This window comes from Zonotrichia leucophrys, chromosome 9 (assembly GCF_028769735.1).
Source record: "Zonotrichia leucophrys gambelii isolate GWCS_2022_RI chromosome 9, RI_Zleu_2.0, whole genome shotgun sequence".
Lineage (NCBI taxonomy): Eukaryota > Metazoa > Chordata > Aves > Passeriformes > Passerellidae > Zonotrichia > Zonotrichia leucophrys.
The window spans coordinates 7,196,157-7,217,012 of NC_088179.1; the positions used below are offsets into that span (position 1 = coordinate 7,196,157).

The 20,856-nt window shown below is 41.2% G+C and overlaps 1 protein-coding gene across 4 annotated transcripts in view; it reads left to right on the plus strand.

The window, feature by feature from the left end:
* The window catches only part of PXYLP1 (2-phosphoxylose phosphatase 1), a 47,656-nt gene that overhangs the window by 17,877 nt on the left and 8,923 nt on the right, over positions 1-20,856 (plus strand). For 3 of the 4 annotated variants that reach the window (XM_064721501.1, XM_064721499.1, XM_064721500.1), the window contains 2 exons: positions 16,946-17,107; positions 17,983-18,109. In XM_064721501.1, the coding sequence (XP_064577571.1) occupies positions 16,946-17,107; positions 17,983-18,109 (289 nt within the window). Of the gene's footprint in view, positions 1-11,848; positions 11,943-16,945; positions 17,108-17,982; positions 18,110-20,856 lie in introns of those variants that run through there. The other variant, XM_064721498.1, reaches the window with a different exon arrangement.

Below are 20,856 nucleotides of genomic sequence, written 5' to 3' on the forward strand. Positions count from 1 at the left end.
GCTGTTTTCACCACAAGGCTGGTGCTTTCTGTGGATACTAACAGCTCAACTCATGGGGTAGATAATGGAGAAAGCTTCCCCCAAAGGCTCTCTGAACAGCTCTGAGAGCTGGAGGTGTTCTCTCCCACCAGCAGTCTCAGAGGATGGACATGGGGCAGCTGGCCTCAGCTCTGTCCCAGGGTGGGACAGGCAGCTCTTGGAGCACTTGGTTTATGTTTGTCACATGTATGTGCTGGTTTGTGTTTGTCACATGTGTGTGCTGGCTTGGCTGCCTGCATCAAATGCCAGCTGCATCTCCTTCATCTCCTCATCCTGGCTAGAAGGAGACGTGTAAGCAGATTGCTGCACAGCTGGAGACTCCTTTTAAACTCTAACAGTCATTCTTCAAGGTGATGTGATGCTGTGGGTCCTGTGAGACACTCTCCTTCCTGCCAGGATCTTCTGTCCTGTGCATTTTGGGCAATGGAGCACTTGGTTCTGCTGTTCATGTCCTTGAGCAGGAGCAAAAGGCCCAGGGGCTGTGTTGAGCTTTGCCTGCCCATGGGGCTCTTTGCTTTCCTGGCAATTTCACAAGGAGCAGTAGGGTAGGGGAACTGGCTTCAGGAAGTCCTACTGTTTTCAAGCTCTGTGTGTTTATTGAGGTAAATAATGCCACTTTTTTTTTCCCTGAACATTCCTGGTGAATGATGGGAGAAATGCATTTGAGACACATTTGAAAATTTACTAGGAGATTTTAATACCTGTTCATAGTTTTGTCAGATTTTGTTACCATGTAGTAGGCACATAGAAGGCTTTTAACAAAGAGTTTATACTTGCTGAAAAGGTACAAGCCTTAACAGTTCTAAACATCTTTAATATAATTGCGTAGCCTGGACTTCAAAACAAAAGGCTGGGGCCAGATGTGCCCTCAAGTTCAGTTTTGCTATTAATGCATTGTACAGAGTTAAACCTGGAACAATCAGCAATAGAGGTAACATCTCTTTAATGGCAAATGCCACTGGATTTTGTAAATGTTTGAATTTTTAAATAGTGTATGAAAATGGCAGTGTTAAAAGTAAACATGAAAGAAATGTTCCAGTGCTGGCTAGAAAAATACTCTGTCTCTAATGGATAATTATATCAATGGAACATTTTTGTTTGGGAAGCCCATTGGATTGGGAAACTGGTTGACTTCCAAACCAAATATGACTGGCACATTAAAGTTTTATTAGGAATTGTCATTGTTTCCCTCTTGTTTTATATTTGAGGCCAGATCTACAGAAAAGAGTGGAGAAGTATTTTTTTATAGTGTTTATTAGTCCACATGTGTTTTACATTTTTCTCCTCCTTGTTTATGTAAATGGGCATGGTTGTAAAACAGTTTAAAACTTCAGCATTAAAGACAAAAGGAGAGCTGGTTTTGATAGACTTGTCAGTTAAGGCTGTTCTAAAATGTAATTATGTTGTTTTTGTCTGGACTGTTTAGTGTTTCACTTTGTCAGAAAAACTGCAGAATGGAAAGATGAGCATGTTTTATACTGTGTATTTTGTCTCTATAAATATTATCTATAATGCTGTTGACTAAAACTGGGCAGTTTCCTTCTGTACAAACACAGAATATATGTAGGGATACTTCATTCTTTTTTTGCCAGAAGAAGAGGTTCCTGTTCTGTGCTGTGTGACTGCCTGGAGCAGTGCAGAGGGAAGGTAAATGCAGTGTCTGGGGGCAGCTTTTGCAGCTCAGGGACAGAGAATGGCAGTGCACCTGCATGCAAAGGATGTGTCAGAATCCAGCTGTGGGCCTGCAGCCTCCAAGTAAGGAGGTGAGACAGAATTTAGGACCCTGTCAATGTTAATTGCATTGGTGAGCCCTTAGGTCAGTCAGGAGCAGCAGTTTACAAGGAGATCTGAAGAGCAGCTTTCTTTTTGCTCCAAAGATTGGTACCTGAGAAGCCAATTACTGAGCAGAAACAGGCCTTTCATTACATTCATTGGAAGCATCTGTGACTGGCAGCAGAAGCCTCAAGGTGGGACTCCTTGAATAAACCTTGGCTGAACCAAATGGAAAGGCAATTTAAAAGCTGTATGTTAGGATGCCATGTGTACATTCTGTAAAATTTGCTTGACAATGGTTTTTTTACTCTGTAATCAAAGGCATGTAAATTAATTTTTCCATGAAGTAAATACTTTTGATTTTAATTTTTTTTTTCTTATTTACTGAAGGCCTAAGGAAAAAAGTAACAGTCAAGAGAAGAGGACTAAAATGATAGTAGGAAAGCATCCCTTTTTACAGGGTTGTTTTTTATAACTGTGTGGCTGACATCCATTCCAGACTGACCTTCTGAGGGCTCTGGCTCTCGGGCAGCTCTTGCCCATGGAGCTTCTCTTCTGGTTTAGAGTTTGTTTTCCTACACACTTGGATACTTTGATCAGTGGCTTAGGCTTGCCTTTTGATAAAAAAGGATCTTGGTGACTGCCACTGCTTTTTAGGATTTTGGCCACTGCCCCAGCAGGGTGCTGGTTCCCATATAAAGTGTGGAGAGTTGTTTTATGGATTTTTGGGGTTTTTAAAAACTACTTTGTTTGCCTCGATGGGTCATGCTTGGGTGTTGGTGTATCAGCATGTCTGGAAGTGACATTTTGCTGTTCCAGTAATAATTTCCCTCTACTTTCTGTCATTTGGTTTCATACTGGAGGTTTTGGTTTTAAAGATGAGTCACAGGAAGCAGGAATTGGGATTTTCCACACAGAAAAGCAGAAGAGTTTTATTTCATTGGCTTGAGCTTTGCCAGCAGCTCCTACTTGATATGAGGACAGTGTGGGCATCGTGTGCAGCACTGAGGTGTTTGGGGTTTAGCCTGAGATCTCACCAGATCTTACCCCTGCTGGGAGCCAGAGCCCTGGGGCAGTGACTGCTCAGGTGGGGATTGCATTTTGCTGCTGTATACAAGTAACTATATTTAAAACCCCACATCTTTAGAATTCTTCATGTAGAGAACTTGTTTTTGTCATGTGTTACCAGCATATGAAATTAAAAGGAGAACAGATATCTCCCTTCATGAATTTTGCCTTCGAGCTCATAAGCATGGCAAATTTTCCACTCATGAGAAGTCTCTCTGGGTTTTGCTCTTCAGAAGTGCTAATTTAATTTGAATTTAAGATTAAAGGGAAAAACGACCCACAAATAATAAATCCAAAGTTCTGTGTATTTTAGCAACAAATGAAGAGAACTAACTGTAAACACAGAGATTTTTGTTAAAGATCCTTTTTATGTTTGTAACTGGAGTTTTAAATAACTGTTTTGTGATTTTCCAAAAGTGGTGCTATAATGCATCAATCCCCAAAATGAACCCCTGAAGGGAAAGGAGACATGATAAATGCTTGAGAATGATGCTGTGGGGCAGTCTTACTTTCTCCTACAAAAACAGAGCAATCATTTCAAAGTAGTTGCTTTAAATATAGGTCAGTTTAAATCACTTGAGACAGGACTTGACCAACAGAAGTGACTTGTCAGGCTACAGAACTTCATAATTCTTATTTAACTACATATTCTGACTTCACCCATGGTGGTTAGTTGAACTGTAGTTTAGCAGAATTAATATGAAGTGTTAAGGCACATGTTTGAAGGCTGCTGTACAGTTGATTCTGTAGTGGTAGGTCAGGTGATTGATTTATTTATATATTAGCAAATTCTGTTTTGTCATTAAACCAGTTCTCTGCCTTTCCTTTTTCACAGCTCTTGAAAGCAGAGTCTGGCTGCCTTACAGGTCACTGCAGGCATGTTTGGAATGGCATGTTTGTCTTTTAAGTCAAACAAAATTATTCCTAGGATTTTTCCATATGTTAATTGTATACTGGGCTAAACTATGTTTTAACAACTGAAACATTGTTTTAAATTTGAATATTCACCCTATTTTGTTTGTAGAAATAGCAGAAAGAGAGTATTGTTTTAATGTGCAGCTGTTTTATTCTGTATAAATGGTGAGTCAGGGTTAGCTCACACAGGTGAAATCTGCACAGTGTCAAGCCTCAGTTCTCCCAGGAGCATGGCCCCTCTTTGTTTGCATTCTGAGAATTCACAATAATTCACACTTTCTTAGCTTTATCTCTCTTACTTTACTTTTACCAAAGCTTTTAGGACAATGTTATCTATTAATTGCAAGTGAGTTCATCATACTTTAATAATTTGCTGTCCTTTGTTTGAGATTTGGGTTCTGCATGTTCATCAGAGAATGTTCTGACCCAAATTTCCCTTCTGTCCTTGTTCAGTGAGCAGGGTTTCAACAGGACAGTACCAGGACCTTAATGCCACTGGGTATAATGCAGTTGTGCTTTCCCTATTTCTAGGCCATGTGCAGTCTTCTGAAAAGCATGGAGGGCTTCTTAAACTTCATGTTTGATGATAGGTTTGTTTCTCTGAGCTGTCCTTTGTTCTTGCCTTAATCCCCACTGTGCTGCTGCAAATGAAAACCATTGGGGTTTATGGATGTGCTGGTTCCACTGTGTGTATCTGAAAGAGAGATGCTTAATATGCTTTTATACAGTTGTTCATGTTTCTCCTTAGTCCTTTTAATTTTTCTCTTGTGAGTTGTCTTTCAGGCAATTTTGTTCTTTTATCCGTGCTTTTGCAGGAATATCATTGCTGAAATGATACAGAGACTGACTTAATCCAAAGTGTCTTGTCACTTGACTGTTAAGATTTTTGAAAAAATTATTGTGTGTTATTGGGCATGTGGAGTTTCTGTGATTAATAAAGTGTCTCAAACTGCACTGATTTTGAAGATTTTAATGCCTAGAGGCAGTTTTTTATTGCCTTTTGTTTTTCTAACAAGAGTAATCTCTGTTCTCAAAATTAGTTCCCTTCTGGCCTTTCAAAGCTCACTCTCTGAGAGAAAAGCAGTGCTTGTACATACTAAATTTCATTATGGTTTATTTTAAATGAGGCAGGGTCTAAGTAGTTTGTATTTAAAAGACTGGGGCTTTTGTGGACTTGCTGCAGTGAAATATGAAGTCTTGTAAAATGGAAGTGATCTCTCTTCATTACTTCTGTGAGATGGCTGGATTAAAAGGGCTGGAAACATATGTGGTGTAATTTTGGGTTTACCAACTGTGCACATTAATACTGAATGAAGAAAAAAATAAGATTCACTGTCTTCCCGTGAGCTGTTTTATGGCAGGAGTCCCAAAGATACCAATAATTCTCTGATCCAGAGAGCACTGTTCTGAATTCCTGAGATTGATTGTCAGGGAAGGTTTCCCCAGCACAGAAATCCGCCAGGTTCTACTGTATTAAATATGTTTTGAGGTTTGCTGCTGGCAAATCCCTGGCAGCTTTCTGTGCCTTGGCCTGGTGTTGACAAGGACAAACAAGAGAGCTGGCTTGGCTTGGGTAAGCAGTGGCATATGGTGTTGAGATCACTTCCCTGAGCAGGTCACTTTGTGGACAGAAAGCAGTTGGGATTAGATGTGAAACAGAAAAGTGCTAATTTAATGCAGTAGTGCAAATATTGATTTGAATTTGTAAGGCTTTTTATCTTGGAAGGACAGTGCTGTAGAGAAGTGCCAGATGTCTGTGGGTTGTGTCTGACTGATGCCATTAACATATGAGGCACTTGGTGCCCTGTGCCTTGGGCTGGCAGAGCTTTGAGCTCTGCCTCCAGCCAGGTGTGAGGCAGGGATGCTGCAGGGAGGGCAGGGACAGCTCAGGAGAGAGGATCAGAAGATGCCTTTACCAGTGAGCTGGTATAGTTTGTTGCAGCCCAGAAGCTGCTGCCTTGGTGTTTTGTCACCAGGGGAGCAGTACTTGTGAAGATGTGGTGGGCAGAGTGTGATTTTAAGTGTGATTTTAAGTCTCTTTATTTCTTTGTTTTCCCTGTGTATTTTGGGATTCTGGATGTTCAGTACACATCCTAATGACACTTGACTTGAATGTCAAAAGACATTTTGGGATGAGTCTGAGGAGACTGAGTTTCCCCAATCTGAGTTTGGGGGGAGCCCTAAGGAAAAGAGGCACCTAGGATGATAGAAAGGAGAAGTGCATGTTTGTCCTGCGTGCAGGGAGCTCTCACAGGGCTTCAGCTGTGGAGAGCTCATGTCAGCAGTGGATTGCTGGCTAACAGAACAGCAGCAACTATTGAACTACCTTGAACTCTGCTTTATGGGGTGTATTTTTGTATCATGCCCAGCTGCTGTAGATGAGAGGATCACTGAAGCCTGAAGGATTTGTAGCCCATGTTCCTGAGAAAATACTTTTTGCTGTGTGTTCTTCTGCTGTGCTGAATCTTCTTGGCTGCTATGTTGGTGTTCATTTCATGTGTGAAATCTGCCAAGCATCCTTTTTTCGGTCCTGCTGCAATCACTGCTGCACAGCTTCCCGCTCCAGTATTTGTGGGACTCATACAGGACAAAAGGAAAGAAAAAACCAAACAAACCCCAAACTAAAAGCAAAGGCAAAGGTCCCCACCCCCTGGAAAAGGATGGCAGAGGCCCTCAGTGCAGCGTACATCAGTGTAGAGCAGTTGATCTTTATTTTGGGACAATACTATGGAAATGGAAAGAGTTGCCAACTGTTTCTGAACACAGCTGATAAAAGCTGTTTGGAAAATCTGTTCCAGGACAATTCATTTGGATTAGTTCATTTAGCTGGTGCTGAGTTCTCTAGACAGAAGCAGGACAGTGCTTTAAAATCTTCCTGCAGTGCTCATGAATCCTGTTGGATAAGCAGCCGTGGCTGGATCTACTGTGTTTATAAAAATCGTGTTCAGGCCACAGTTCCCCCCCGTTTAGTCTTTGTGTATTTAAGCCTTGTTTGGTGGCCTCAGGACACTGATTTGGCACAGATGAAGTCTTCTCACAGCATGATGAGATGTGGCAGCTCTCAGCAATAGGAGGGACGTCACCAGAGCCCGGTGGTTTATTGCCCTTCTCACTTGGGAGTCCCAGTGGGGCTGTGGTGGCCCAGGACTGACATAACTGTGTCACTGCAAGCACTGCTGGGCTCCTTTTGCATCTTGTCACTGAACAACATGGAGAAGGAGCAAGATGTGACTTGAGCAATGTGTTTATAGAGCAGCGAATCCATCTGCTTGTCTGGGTGTCTCACAGCAATCTCCCCCACTCCCTCCAGACCCAGTGCAGAGCCAAGCAATGGGATAATTAGTGACATGCTGGGAAAGAAAAGCTTTAGCATGCATGTGTATTTATTTTAAAGAAATTAATATATTAAATTGATGAAAATATAATGTGGTGAACATTACATGTAGAGTTTCAGTGTAGTAGGAAAATATGATAAAATGCAGCAAGTAATTTTTCACTTTGGGAGGAGAAGTGGAAAAGGATTGTCATCTCTAGAGCTTGAAAAGGCTCAGATTTGCAGTCAGCATTGCTGTGTTATTGCTGTCAGGCTGAAAATCCTGGAAGCTGTTTAAGCAGTGCCATATGCCCTTCTGAATTGTCCAGTGAAAAACAATGGGGGGCGGGGGGAAACCCCTGAAACGATAAAGCTCTTTTCAAAGTCACATCTGGACTTAATAAATGCAAGCACACATTGTGTAATTTAATGTATCTGCTTAAATTAGGTCTCAAACACAAGAGTACAAGGCCTGCCATGTTGTGTTTGGTGCAAAAAGGATTTTCTTAGCATAATTGTTTTCCTCATGTAAGTTGGATTGTGACCTTGTAAAAAAATCTGCAAGCCATGCAGCTAATGCAGCTGGAAATAAGAAACCTGTTCCCTGCAGTACTGGTGTTCAAAGCTAAAAAGCTACCAGGCATGGTGGTTGTGTGTAGTTATTCTATTTTACCTTTGAACATGAACACACAAGTACTGAAATCTGTTTTTTTGCCCTGACTCTGATATGGAATAAAGCCCTGGGTCAGTCCCTGTGAGCTGTGGCTCCATGGGCAAGGGCTGCTTTGGGCAAATGCCCCAAAATAAGGAAAACCTTTAAGGAAAGTTCACAGCTTGTGAGGCAGAAAATAGGCAGGCAAGTAGGCTTTGCCCCACTCTGGGAAGGGGTAGGAGGGTTGGCTATTTCTGTCCAGCTCTGTGAAAAGCAGCTGAGGAGAGCAGCCTATTTATAGTAGCTCTCAGTTGTCCATAGGAACATTTGCATCTGCAGTGGAAAACTTTAGGGATCTGAAAACTAAGAAGGCTGAAGACTCAGGTGGCATTAGACTGAAGAATAAGCTTTTGGTTGCATTTCATGTAAGAAAATAACACCAGGATTGATTAGAAAAACTAAGATGCACTTGCAAGTTGCAGCTGCAATTGCGTTATTATTCTGGGGAGAAAGCAGGGACGGTGGTGAGAAAACTCCTGCTGGGTGTGTAGGCTTCCATTTTGTTTGTGTGTGGCAGGAGAGCAGTGTTAAGTCTTTAAATTTTTTTTCCTTATGTCCTAATGTCTGTTATTCTCTTCAAAACATTAAAAATCTAAATACTCTTGAGCTCACACTCCTTCCCCCTTCATCAGATCTGACTTCCACTGGGTTAGCTGAGCTCCATCTGCAGCCTCCTAAATTCCCTGAGTTCCCATTTTCTGTCAGTGAACCTAGGATATACAGGATGCTTCAGAAAACTTACATTTCCTGCACTTTGAACAGAGTAACAGTGTTTTTATTTCAAATTTCCCCTGGGTATTTTTGCAGTTGGAGGAGAGTGGTTCCTCGTGTTGGCTGCCCTGCTCCCATCTCCAGCATGTTTTGGATGGAGAGTGGCTGTAGCTGAATTCTCCAGGAGAAGGGCAGGAAGGGACCTGATGCTTCAGGCTTTGTGGTCACTGGGTCTGCAAGGCTAAAAGAAAAGGGAAATCTACCTCTTTTCTTGATTAAATCACAAGAAGTGATTGGGGGAGGAAATGGGACTTAGTTCTGTGTTACCACCATGAAACTGAAGATGTTTGAGGAACTACAAGAGGAAATATAAACATAGCACTTAACAGAATTTTAAAAGCAGTGTTTTTCTGATATTGACTGAAGTATGCAGAAATTTACCCAACAAAGATGAGTGCACTGAAATGGACACACACCCTCCTTATCCACCCAACTGTGTGAATTTAATCAATTTCTCATGAATGGTTAAAATTTCTCTGTAAGAATTTGAAATATGACGCTCTGTTTCACAAGTCTGCTGCAGCATTCCTCATGGTCTTCCAAAGTAATTGGTTTTTTTGCTGTAGGAAGGGAGATGTCCATGTTTATTTGATAGGATCAATAGAACTGTTCTAGTGGATTTTAATTTCTGGTGTCAAAATATGCTGTGCTGGAGGCCATGGCAGAAGTGTGGCTCTGCAGTATGAAGTGCAGGTGTTCAAGGCTGCTGTGGCAAGCATTTTTGAGCACTTTTGATTAAAAACACTGCCATGAAAAGAATATTTATTCAATGATATCTGCTACTTGCTTGCTACACCTAAATACTCTTTTTTTAAAGTTTGTCCTAGAATGTGACATGTAGGCTGCTGGCAATAGAACTGTGCTGTAAGACTGCTTGAAAAGTCTCTAAATTACTATGATTTCTTTTACAGAGGGAAAAACAGCAGCAGCAGTCACAAAATTGAGTGGGTTAAATAGGTGTATGTGTCTGGGCACATGTCAGCCCATAACTCACCACTGGTGCTGAGTGTTTGCAAACTGTTGGAAACTCAGAGGGGATCTGAGTCTCTGCTTGCTCCCATTTGGCTGCTAAGTCAGTCCTGTGAGTTTGGGAGTTCCTGCCCTGTTCCCTGCTGAGGCTGATGGATCTGTGTTGGATCCATTGTCAGAGTTTGGGCAGGTAGGATTTCAGGTGTGTAAGGAAGGAAGGGCTCCCCTCTGCTGCCCTGCCACAGCTGCACTCAGGGTTGTACCTGTGTCACCTTGGAATGCACACAGCTGTGGGGTTGAAATATTGGGGAGAAATTGCACTCCAAGGAGCTTTCTTTGTCTTCTCAAGGGTTTGTTAAAGCAGAGCATTTCATTGTTGCTATTCCAGGTTAAATTTTAAGTGTGTGCCCTCCTCCATTTCTCACTGTTTTTTTCTCTGTTACCCACCTCCCCCATAGCTCCCTTCACTCCTTTTTAATTTTCTTTGTGATTGTGCTCAGAGAATTTAGCAGCACTGTGGGAAGAAAGCCTTGAAGCTCAGAGCCTGTTCTGTAGTGCAGAGGTGGCTGTGGCTGCCCATGAGCATCTCTGTGCTTGAGGGATCCCTTTCCCCCTGCTGCTCAACAGGCAGGACACACAAAAAGTGTGGAGAAAATGGAAGGGCAAATGCTTGGGGAAGCAGAGGTGTGGTGAAAAAAAGTAGTTAAGGGACTGAGACTGAAAAGATACTGAGGATTGTCACTTGTTTGTAGGTTCATTGTGGACAGCTGTTATATTAAAAAAAAATCCTCTTCAAGTTCTGTAGGGCAAGAGGTTTGATTCAAAGTAAAAATTACTGGGGTTTTTTGTTAATTAAGCTACACATTCTAATAAACTAAAAGCCAGTGAAAATTTAGGACTGTAAAAGTTTAGCAGCTCCATTTATATTTTTATATAAATACTAAATCTAAAGTTAGAAACTTGTATTCACAGGCTTAGAAAGCCTTTCAAAAGACCTTTATGGTTATTTTTTTGAATAGTACTTGATAGTTTGACCAGTGTGAGGTTAATAAGCCTCTTTTTGTTTGTGTGATTACTCACCATTCACATACAGCACATTAGTGATTGTGCCCTTATGTATTATGGATGAAGGCCCTTGCTGTTAATACAGATCTTACCTTTGAGCCACTCAGAGCCTTTATTTAGCAATGCAAAAGTAGAAAATGAGAAAGGTGGGTTGTGTGTCACACAGGCACGTTTGAACTTCATTAATACCCAAATGTGCATTTGCAGTCCAAGGCAGAGCTCTAAAGCTGATCCTGGGGGTTTGCAGGGATCACACTGGGACTGGCAGGCTCATACCCAGGGTCACAGAATGACAGAGCTCTGTGCTCAGGTTGCTCCATTTCTCTACTGGCACTTTACCTTCCGGTATACAGCAGTGCTGGTGTACTGCTGGTATACCTTCAGGTACACTGCACATCCTGCAGGATGTGCTCTTCAGCCCATGTGTGCCTTAGCTGCTTTTCCCAGATTGTTTTCCACTTTTTTTACAGATTGTTTCTTCACCTTTTCTCCCCCACCTCAGTTGTTTTCAAGAATTCCTGCCTCTTTTGGGTTGTTCTTCTGTACAATACTCCTGTTCTAGTTTCCATTTTTTCAGGGAGAGAGCAGCTAGAGGAAGAGCTGGGAGCTGGGGTGTTTAACCTGGACAAAAGGAGGCTCAGAGGGACCTTCTCTCTCTACAGCCTCAGGAAAGGAGTTTATAACCAGGTGCCAATCAGTCTCTTCTCCCAGTCCCATCAAGCAACAGGACAAGAGGAAATTGCCTGAAGTTGTGCCAGGGGAACTGCAGACTGATATGAGGGAAAATGTGAGGAAGTGGCATCTGGGGCCAGGTTTTAGTGGTGAAGACAGCAGTGCTGGGTTAACAATTGGATTGAGTGATCTCAGAAGCCTTTTCCAACCTTATGAATCTGTGGAGTCCACATTCACCACCAGACTTTCAGAGGCCTGAGTGTTCTGCTCTGTGCTAGGCAGCCTTGTTAGTGCCCTGGTGAAGCAGAAAGGGGTGGGGGGAAGGTGGAAGGGGATAAATAACTTTTTGTGCTCTCTAACGTGTGCGTTTGCTTTTCTTTACCCGTCAGCAGAAGGTTCCTTACAGTGGGCTTGCTGTTCTTCATTTCTGCTGTGTGGCTGCATTGCTGTTTGACTGTTTTAAATAGTATGTTTGCATGGGCCTGAAAGGACCTTCTGTGTTATAAAAGATGAAAACTTCAGCTCTGTTAAGTCAGAAAATTGAGACTAACATGGCTACTTGTGCTGCTGCTTCTCAGGCTGTTTGGAGCTACAAGGGAAAACAGCAATGGAAACTGGTTTTATTGCCTGTCTTTCTGATTTTAGGTAAATATTCTTGATTCTTTTTCATGGATAAATATGTTTCTTCTTGGTAAACAGTGTTGTTACCTTTTGTATCTCAAGCTGAAAGTAGGATTTCAGGTGGGAGAGAAATGGATAATGAAGTGATTTAGTGTTGAATTAGGTGTTCTTTTTACATGAATTGCATTTTGTGTGTTTGGTTTTCTGCTGCACTGAATTCTGTCAAATTCATGTCATTTTGTAGCCCTAATGTTTATCTGGCTCCCTGCTTGGGCTTCTGAGCACAATAGCTGATTTGGTAAAGTTGCCATTTTTCCAGAGGGGATTAGTTGCTGTGTAGGAATTGTTATCATTCCACTGAAAACACTTCTGAGTTTATCTTGCTTGGAAGCTACTTGTCTGATATTTGGGGATTTATATATTTGGGCATTCAGGAACTTGGTGGGGAGGAGGGAGTATGGAAGTCATAGAATTAACTTTTTGCTCTTTAAATTGATCCTAATTAGTGTACACTGGAAATAAAATCTTACAGTGTTTGAGATGTAACTGGGTTTGTTAAACACATTGCTTAGTTAAGCTGTTGAGTTAATTTTAGAATGTGCTCTTCAGGTTCTATGGTGTGATTTAAAATAAAGGCTTCTGGAGGTTTTTTTCTAATTAAACTTTGTATCAGAATTTGGATTTTATTTCTTTTGAATTGTGTTGACTTAAAAAAATAATCTGAGTTTAGAGCTGCAAGAATTCTTGAAGGAGAGATTTTTCAGCAGTGTTTAGGTGTAATCTTGTGTGACCAGAGCCTCTCTGTCTCACAAGGCAGCAGCTACTGTTTGACTGTTCCATCAGATCTTACTTCTGCCTGATACCAGGCCATGTATTCAGTTTTACTTCATATTTCAAACAATTTTATCCTGGTGGGACTCTGGGAAGAGTTGCATTGAGCTCTTTCCTTTTATTGTTTCTGTAACTTACTACTTTTTCCCCCCACTGTAACTTTTTCAAAATTATTGTCTCAAAGTAGTTTTTATGTAGCTTCTTTAGTTACAAAAATAAGTTTATGAATATTGGGAAATAAAAATGCTTTCTCTTTCCCTTTCTGTTGTCAAGCTACTTCTATAATAACATGTCCATATACTTTATAGTTTCACTGTTGGCAAAGGTTCCAGTTAGGTGATGAAATATGCTTCAGATCTATTTTATTAACTGCTCTGGTTGGGCTAAATGCACATCAAAATCATGTGTTACATTTCTGGTTTACATTGTTGTATTCCTGTTGTAGTGAAACATGAGCTTTGAAAGGCACAGCAGTGGAAAAATCCTGCTCAAAACCTCCCTTAATCATAGATTTAAGTGTGACTGTGTGCACACTGGCAGACTTCTGTTTTGGGCAAATGCATGTTACTGTGAACTAATAGAGAAATTCACATTAAATATTGCTAAGCTGCAAAAAAACAATGTGAAAACTGTGTAGCAGTGTTCTGACCTTGTAATGATTTACAGCTGAAAGAGCAGAACTGAGTATGGAAAAAAAAGAACAAATTTCAGCTTCATGTGAGGGGCTTTTTAAAGTTTAATTTTTTTTCCTTTTCCTCTCTGAGCTGTATCAGTTCATTACTGTTTGTACTTTTGTCTCTTACAAATGGACCAGAAAACCCATGGGGGAGACAGAGGTGGCATTGCCACTGCAGGGGAGGGTTTCAGCAGGGAAATACTTGGATACAGAGAGACTGTCAGCTCTTCTTCAAAGAGCTGCAGAGAACTGCTCTGTGTGGGACAGGGAGTACAAAAATGAAGGAGCAAACGGAGCCTTCTGTGCAAAGGGAGCTGGAGAGGAGGAGAGTGGGAAGCAGGACTGGAGAGCTGGGATAAATGAGCACAGCAAGGGAGCATGAAGGCCAAGTACTTGAAATAAGAAGGGAGGGAGAAAGGAGAGAACATCATAAATACAAGAGGCACTAACACTGTCCAGGGAATGGTAGGAGATGAGGAAATAATTGAGAAGCAACTAAGAATAAAATTGAATATTAATATTCAATGTACTCTGTTGTTTCAGTAGCCAGAAATACAAAGGGAGGATGTGTTACTTGGGATTGTCATCGCAAAGCTCTGAAGCTGCAGGAACATTCCAGCTTCTGAGGAGCTTTGACAAGGGCTGAGGAGCACCAGTGTGGCTGGGTGGGATCTTGAGGGTGACTGTGCTCAGCTATGGGAAGGCAGCTCCAGCTGGGATTCATCTCTCCTTGGTCCTGTGTTGTCATTCTTCCCTGTTGTCCTCCTTATCCCTCCTGTCCTCATTCCCCCAACTCTGAAATCCTTGTTATTTTCATCTATATGCACCTTGTGGAGATTTTTGGGAGACTGCAGACACTGGTGCCCAGTTCATGTAATTCCTTTTTCTATTTAGCTACATTAAATAGATGACCCATGTGTTTGAGTAGGTAATTTGACTGATTGCCACTATTTTCATCCAATATATGTTTTTTACAGTGTGTTAAAAGCATATACTGCTTATCATAAATCTTTTCTTCTCCCTTGTATAAGCCAAGCATATTCACTGTACAATGAGGACAAGTTTTACCAACTATGACATGAACTATTGATATTTCTCTCTCTGAGTTCATTTCCAGTCCACAAAATATTCTTGAGTCGTACCCATAGCTACTGTACTGACTTAAGAGTCACCTTTGAAAATGTTCTTTTTTAAATGGCAAACATGTATTCTGGTAGTCCTGCAAGTGTTATTTTTAATATTAAATTTTATCCTTAATTTTCAATGTTATTCTTAGTATTCAATGTTATTCTTAATCTTCAGTTTTATTTTTAATATTTTAAAGACAGTTAAATCTCACAGTAGATGCTTCTCTCTAATATTTAATGCTTTTCCTTATTCTTGAATTTGTCTGGCAGTGTTATGGTATTTATTCAATCAGTTTGATTAAAATAAATCAGAGACTTACTCTTTCTGAGGCTTGCTTTCTGCAGACAAGGTATTTGGCTCTAGAAACATAGGCACTTAATTTTAAAAAGCTGCTGTATGCATCTGTTGGCTTCTGCCCTTAATAGTCTCAGTACAAAAATGGGATGTGTTCAGGGTTTTTGTGCTTAAAACTACCTTAGATGAAAAAATTAGGATGGTTATTCTGCTTTTAAATCTCCCAGCCAAAATTTAGGATCAGAGTTAACTTGGAGTTTTTGCTGTTGGGGTCTGGTTTCCCCTGTGTCTAAGCTGACCTGAGCTGCTTCAGGCAGCTCTGAGTGTGTGACCTGAGGGAGCAGTAGCTGTGTTGTTTGTGGGTTGCTCTAGAGAGAATTGCTGCAGAAAGCTGGGAGTTGTTGCTGTAACCTTTTCTGGCTTGGAACCTTGGCCAATAGAATGTTCCTGTAATTTGTGCTGTGGACAGCTGCTGCCTGTAGTGCTGTTTATTTGCAGAGTCCAGTCACTGCTGTATGACATGGTTGGGTTTGAGATTTATACCCCAAGTGCAAATGTACTGCAAAGCCCGGAGTTCCCAACCTCTTGCAGGTATTGCCAAGGCACTGTGTTACTGCCACTTTCTTAGGCAGGGGTTTGCAATGTCTCACAACCATGTGAGTCTAAGTAAGGAGTTAAAAATTGAATCTGGTAGATAAAGGCAGAAATGGCAGCTGAGCTCCACAATTAAAGTGTCCAAAGTGAAAATTACAGTTTAATATTCTCACCAAACACAGCTGAAAGCAAAATCTGAACAGTTTAATGAAAAGTTTCAAGTCACTGCACTTGGCAGGTATTGGCCTTGTCAACAGCTCAGCTCTAGCAAGACTGTGGAAAATGCTTGGGTTTTGGTTTGGCAGACAAAGAGTGACCACATAAAATATTTGAAGTGTAATGTATTGTAGTGTAAGAATGAAGAGCCTATGTTTATTACTGGCTATGTGTTCATAAAAATCTGTGTGTGTTTTGCTTTGGTTTGCTGTCTTCATTGGTTTTCCTGGTCTGTACAACTATTTATTGTGGAACAAATTCACCTCTGAAATTGAAATTGGGAGTCAAGATGGAACTGAGGAACTGACACAGAAGAATTTTTTGCTTTGAAATTTGTTGTCCCATCTTTTCTTTCTTTCTAATTTTTTTCCTCTCAAGATAGAAGACTAAGGGGCTAAAAATGTGAACACTTTTCCTCCTCATTTTTACCTCTAAAGCTTCTGATTAAAATTCCAAAAAATAGAAAATAGAATAGAATAGAGGCATTTGTTATTACAAGTGTAGTCTGGGAAGACTCATTAATTAAGACTCACTGATGCTCTCACATTAAGGCAGGGTCATTACAACTCTGGCCTTACATTTAGATATGCTTCAACTTTGATCTACATGTCAGAAGACTTAGTGGTGGTATTTCTGTTAGCTTCTCCTCTGTATGTGTTTACTGCGTTTCTTTGTGTTTCATATTTGTTTGGATAGTCTCAGTTTCATTCAAAGAAATATATTTTCTCTGTTTTTTTAAAATTTATTTTATTTTTTTTAAATAAGCCAGACTGTTTAAGGTTGACAAGGTGGCAATGTAAGGACAGGGATTAGTGAGGAAAATGATGAATAATCCAGTCCTTCAATCTTGACTACTTTGTTTTCCCAGTGGTTTGTACTGCCCTCATCATAGCTGTGCTGTGTCTTTTGCTGATGTCCTTCAATGTCAGTTTTGAAATAAAAATGATGAGGGACAGCCAGACCTATTGTGGCACTTTTTCTGTGATTCATGCTGAGACACTGAGAGAAAAAGCAGCTTCAAGAAGAGTGCAAAACTCAGAGTTGTTCTACAGCTGGGTCTGCTCCTGAAGTTTTAGGCAAGCATTGACTTAGACAAAGAGCTTTTCTGGGCTATGGAAATAAGGGAAAAAAAAATCACAGTGAAGTTGTTGCATACTGTTGAGAGACATCCTTTCATGAAACCATAAACCTTGTGCATAATTACTTAAAAATAGTGATAAAAAAGTCATAATCCTTTATGTCCCTAAAGTCTCTTGAAGATGTACAGTGTATATTTTGTATCTTTCAGTGCATTTAATCCCAGTAAACCCTGTGAGGGAGGATGGGTTGAATCCCAAGAGCAGGAAGAGAATAATGCCTGATCTGCTGACGGAGCCCCCTGCCATAGACCCCGTGTATGAAGCTCAGGTGTACTGCAACGTTCCCAGCATCGCCGAGCGCAGCATGGAAGGTGAGCTGGGCTGGGCAGGGCACACCTCAGCTCAGCTGCTTGTTCCTTTGTGCTGCTATTGGAAATGAGAGCTCTGTGCGCTGTCAGCTCATTGCCGCCTGGAGAAGGTGGAGCAAATGCCAGCTGGTCACTGAGTTACATTAAATCATCCAAAACCTGCTGCTCCCCTTCCCCTTCCCCTTCCCTTTCCATCTTGATTTTTGGAAATTGTTCTGTCCAGCCACTAGTCAGCTCGAGGTCTAAAACGGAAAGGGTTAGGAGGGGTACATATATTTAATATTTAAATTGTAATTCTTGTTACACATCAGCTGCATTTCAAACAGTTGACTTGGAATCCAGGAAGAAAAACCCCACAGAAGTAATTAATTTTGGAATTACAAGCCATTAGACATGGTCAGCTAGAAGGCATATTTGCATTCTTTACTCCACAGCAGCTGCAGCAAGTTTGAATGAAGCCCTTCATTAGCATATCCTACTAATGGTTATCAAATAAATCACAAACCAGTATGTCAGAAAGATCCGGATTAGACATGCTGCAAAATCCATCATTATGATGGGGACCTGAAGAGAGGCATTATGAAGGTGGAATAACCTAACCTTATTGTGTTGACCGAGTTCAGTGCTTGAGTAGTGTTTTGTGTAGTTGGTGGACTTCAGATGTACTGTAGAGATATGCTAGGAGCCTCAGTTTTGTATAACTTGTCTTGCAATCTGAAGTAAAATCTTGCTTGTATTGGTAAATTGTAATTTCCTAGGGGTGTTTTCTTTCATTTCAATACCAATGCTGTCAAGCTAATGATAGCTACTTTTTTTTTTTGTATTAAAAAAGTGGATATAGGTAATTTTTTTTCTTGTTTTCCCTTTCTTCACTGCAGGTCATGCCCCTCATTATTTTAAGCTGGTGTCAGTTCAAGTGCTGATTCGACATGGTGATAGGTACCCTCTGTATGCCATTCCCAAGACAAAGAGACCTGACATCGACTGCATGTTGGTGCCCAGCAGGTAAAATTCTTGGAGGTTGTCTTTACTAAGCTCTTTTTTTGCTTGAGAATAATTTTTTTCCTCTTCAAGAAACAATTTGTGCAGCCTGAAGTACACTGTGACTTCTGCCCATTGTGTATTGCCATGGTTTAAAAAACCTGCCCCTGGATCAGTGGTACACAGTTTTTTCTTTGAAACAAAAGCTATTGTGTGTTACCAGTTCAGACCAGAGTAAGTTCTTCATATTTCTTTAAAAAGCAAAAGCTATTTAGTTGCATATTTAAGTTGCCATTCCTTTTAGATAACTTTCTACATTTTCAAAATGTAAGTGCATTGTTTGAGATGATCACTTCCCTTCACGCTTCTCTTCATCTGAATACAAAAAGCTCTCAGGCAGTTCAGCACTACCATAAGATATTTGTATTTATTTATCCATATTTATATATATTTTTTTTCTTTTACTCTTCAGAAATACAGGCTGTCAGAACTTTCCCTTAATAATTTGTGTCAGAATTCAGGAAAAAATGGGAGTTGTACATTTAACTATTAAAATACAAGTTAATAGGAAGTGCTACTGTTTGCTGCTTGACATCTCCCCCTTTCCTGTAGTTACCTCTCTCTGTTTAGATCTGTCACAAGTTAGTTATTTATGTCTAACTGCCACTGAAACATCGTTTTCCTTTCTGTTTCAGTATAGTGCTTTTGTCTAACATCATGTCTTTGTAGATTGCTGAAAACTGTTTTCACACCTGAATCACTTTGAGCTGCAGACCTGATCTGAATGGCTCTTTGTGGGAGAACCTTCCTTTTTTGTTTACATTCTACTCACTGATACAGGTGAATTATAGTGTACAGCAGTAGAAAAGGCCAGTGATGATGTAATTTCCCAACCTTTGCCATGGCTTGTTTGATTACATGTAAGTACTTTTAAGTAGGATGATGACGGTGATTTTTCAGCAGAGGACTTACCAGTGAACCTATTGAATACTTAAAATTAGAATTAAAATTCCAAGATATGTTAGCAAAAGCTCTGGGCAAATCTACCCCTTCATGCTGCTGTCCCCTCAGCAGTGTCAAGTTGTGGAGATTTCAATGGCTAAGGGCTGTGTGTTGTGTTCCTTCATCCATTACTCAGGAAAAGAGGCACAGTAGGTACACAAAGCAGTGTAGATGGACCATAAATACCTTTTGAGAATGGCATGGAATCTCCTCTGTCTTTGATTCCACACCAGAAAAACAAGAACATGATTTCTTGACTCACAAGGGGCTTTACTCTTGTGCTGGAGGTGTTAATTCCACACTGAAAGTACATTTCACCTTGGTGCCTGGGAGATCATGGAGCAGATCTTCATGGAAGGAATTTTTAGGCAAGTGCAAGACAAAGCAATGATCCAGGACAGCCAGCACAGCTTTACTCAGGGCAAATGTGCCTGACCAGTCTGGTGGCCTTCTGTGATGGGGTGACTGGGACAGTGGTCAAGGGAAGAGTGACCAGTGTTGTCTGCCTGGAGTCCTGCAAGGCTTTCAGGGTGGTCCCTCATGGCATCCTGAACTCCAGCTGGAGACGTGTGGGTTGGAAGGGTGGACTGCTCCTGAATGGCTGCAGAGGTGCTCCGTATCTCTGTGTCCATGGAGGCCCTTGGTGAGTGGTGTCCCTCAGGGCTCTGGGACCAGTGCTCTTCAATCCCCTTATTACCAACATGGGCAGTGGAATTGAGTGCACACTCAGCCAGTTTGCAGTGGCAAGGAATTTGTGTCCAGCTTGAGAAGCGGATCCATAAGAAACTCGAATGGGTCAAGAAGTTCAAGAGGTTCACCTGGCTCAGGGCAATCCCAGACATGGGTACAGACTGGGAGGGGTCTCTGAGAAGAACCCTGCAGAGGAGCTGGGGGTGGATGAAAAACTGGGCAGGAGCCAGCAGTGTGCACTGGCAGCCCAAGAGGGCAGACACTGGCTGCTGCTGTTCTGTGCTCACACTTCAGCTTTCACCAAAATGCCTGTTTTGTCAAGAGGTGTCATCCAGGGGTCTGGTCCAACATCCTTCAGGAGAAGTTGGATGTTCTTGAGAGGTCCCTAACCCCAGAAGCTCTCAGTGCCTACTATAAACTGAGTAGCTGCCTGAAATGAGATGTGCATTCCTGAGGCTGCAGAGAGGAGACCAAACTTCAGTTATCTCTGCCAGAGAGTGGAGTGGGAGTTGTTTTAATAAAAAATTAATTTTTCTAAGAAGATGGAAAATGAATTGTTTGCTAATAGCTATGATAACATTTTTAATGACCTGCCTGTAAGGGGTGAGATTATTTTCAGCATGAAATACTAAGTAGAGAAATATGATCCAGATTCCTAAAGGCTCTGATCGTCTGATCTTTCTTAATATCTGTCATGTTAGAATGTCTATGAGAAAGCTGTATTGAAAAGATGTTAACAGCAAGTGACAGTGTTAGATGAGTAGCTGTGTTTCTCAATATTAGTGTGCCACATGAGACCTCAGTTTTGTATTTGTCAGAAAAGCTTTTATAGCTGTTTCCAGTTCAGTTTCAGGCAAGGAGTACAACATTCAAGGCCCTGGAGTCAGAAAAACTATCCATAAAAGGCAAGGATCAGTGTGGCTTTGACACAGAATGACCAAGTGGAGCAGTTGAGAGGGCACAGCCAGGCTCTGGGGAGGCCAGAGGGGAGCACCTGTGGCTCTCACTGATTTGTGAGCATTAGAGCATCACTGTGTAAATGACACATCCCTTACCACTCACAGCCACTGAAAGACCTT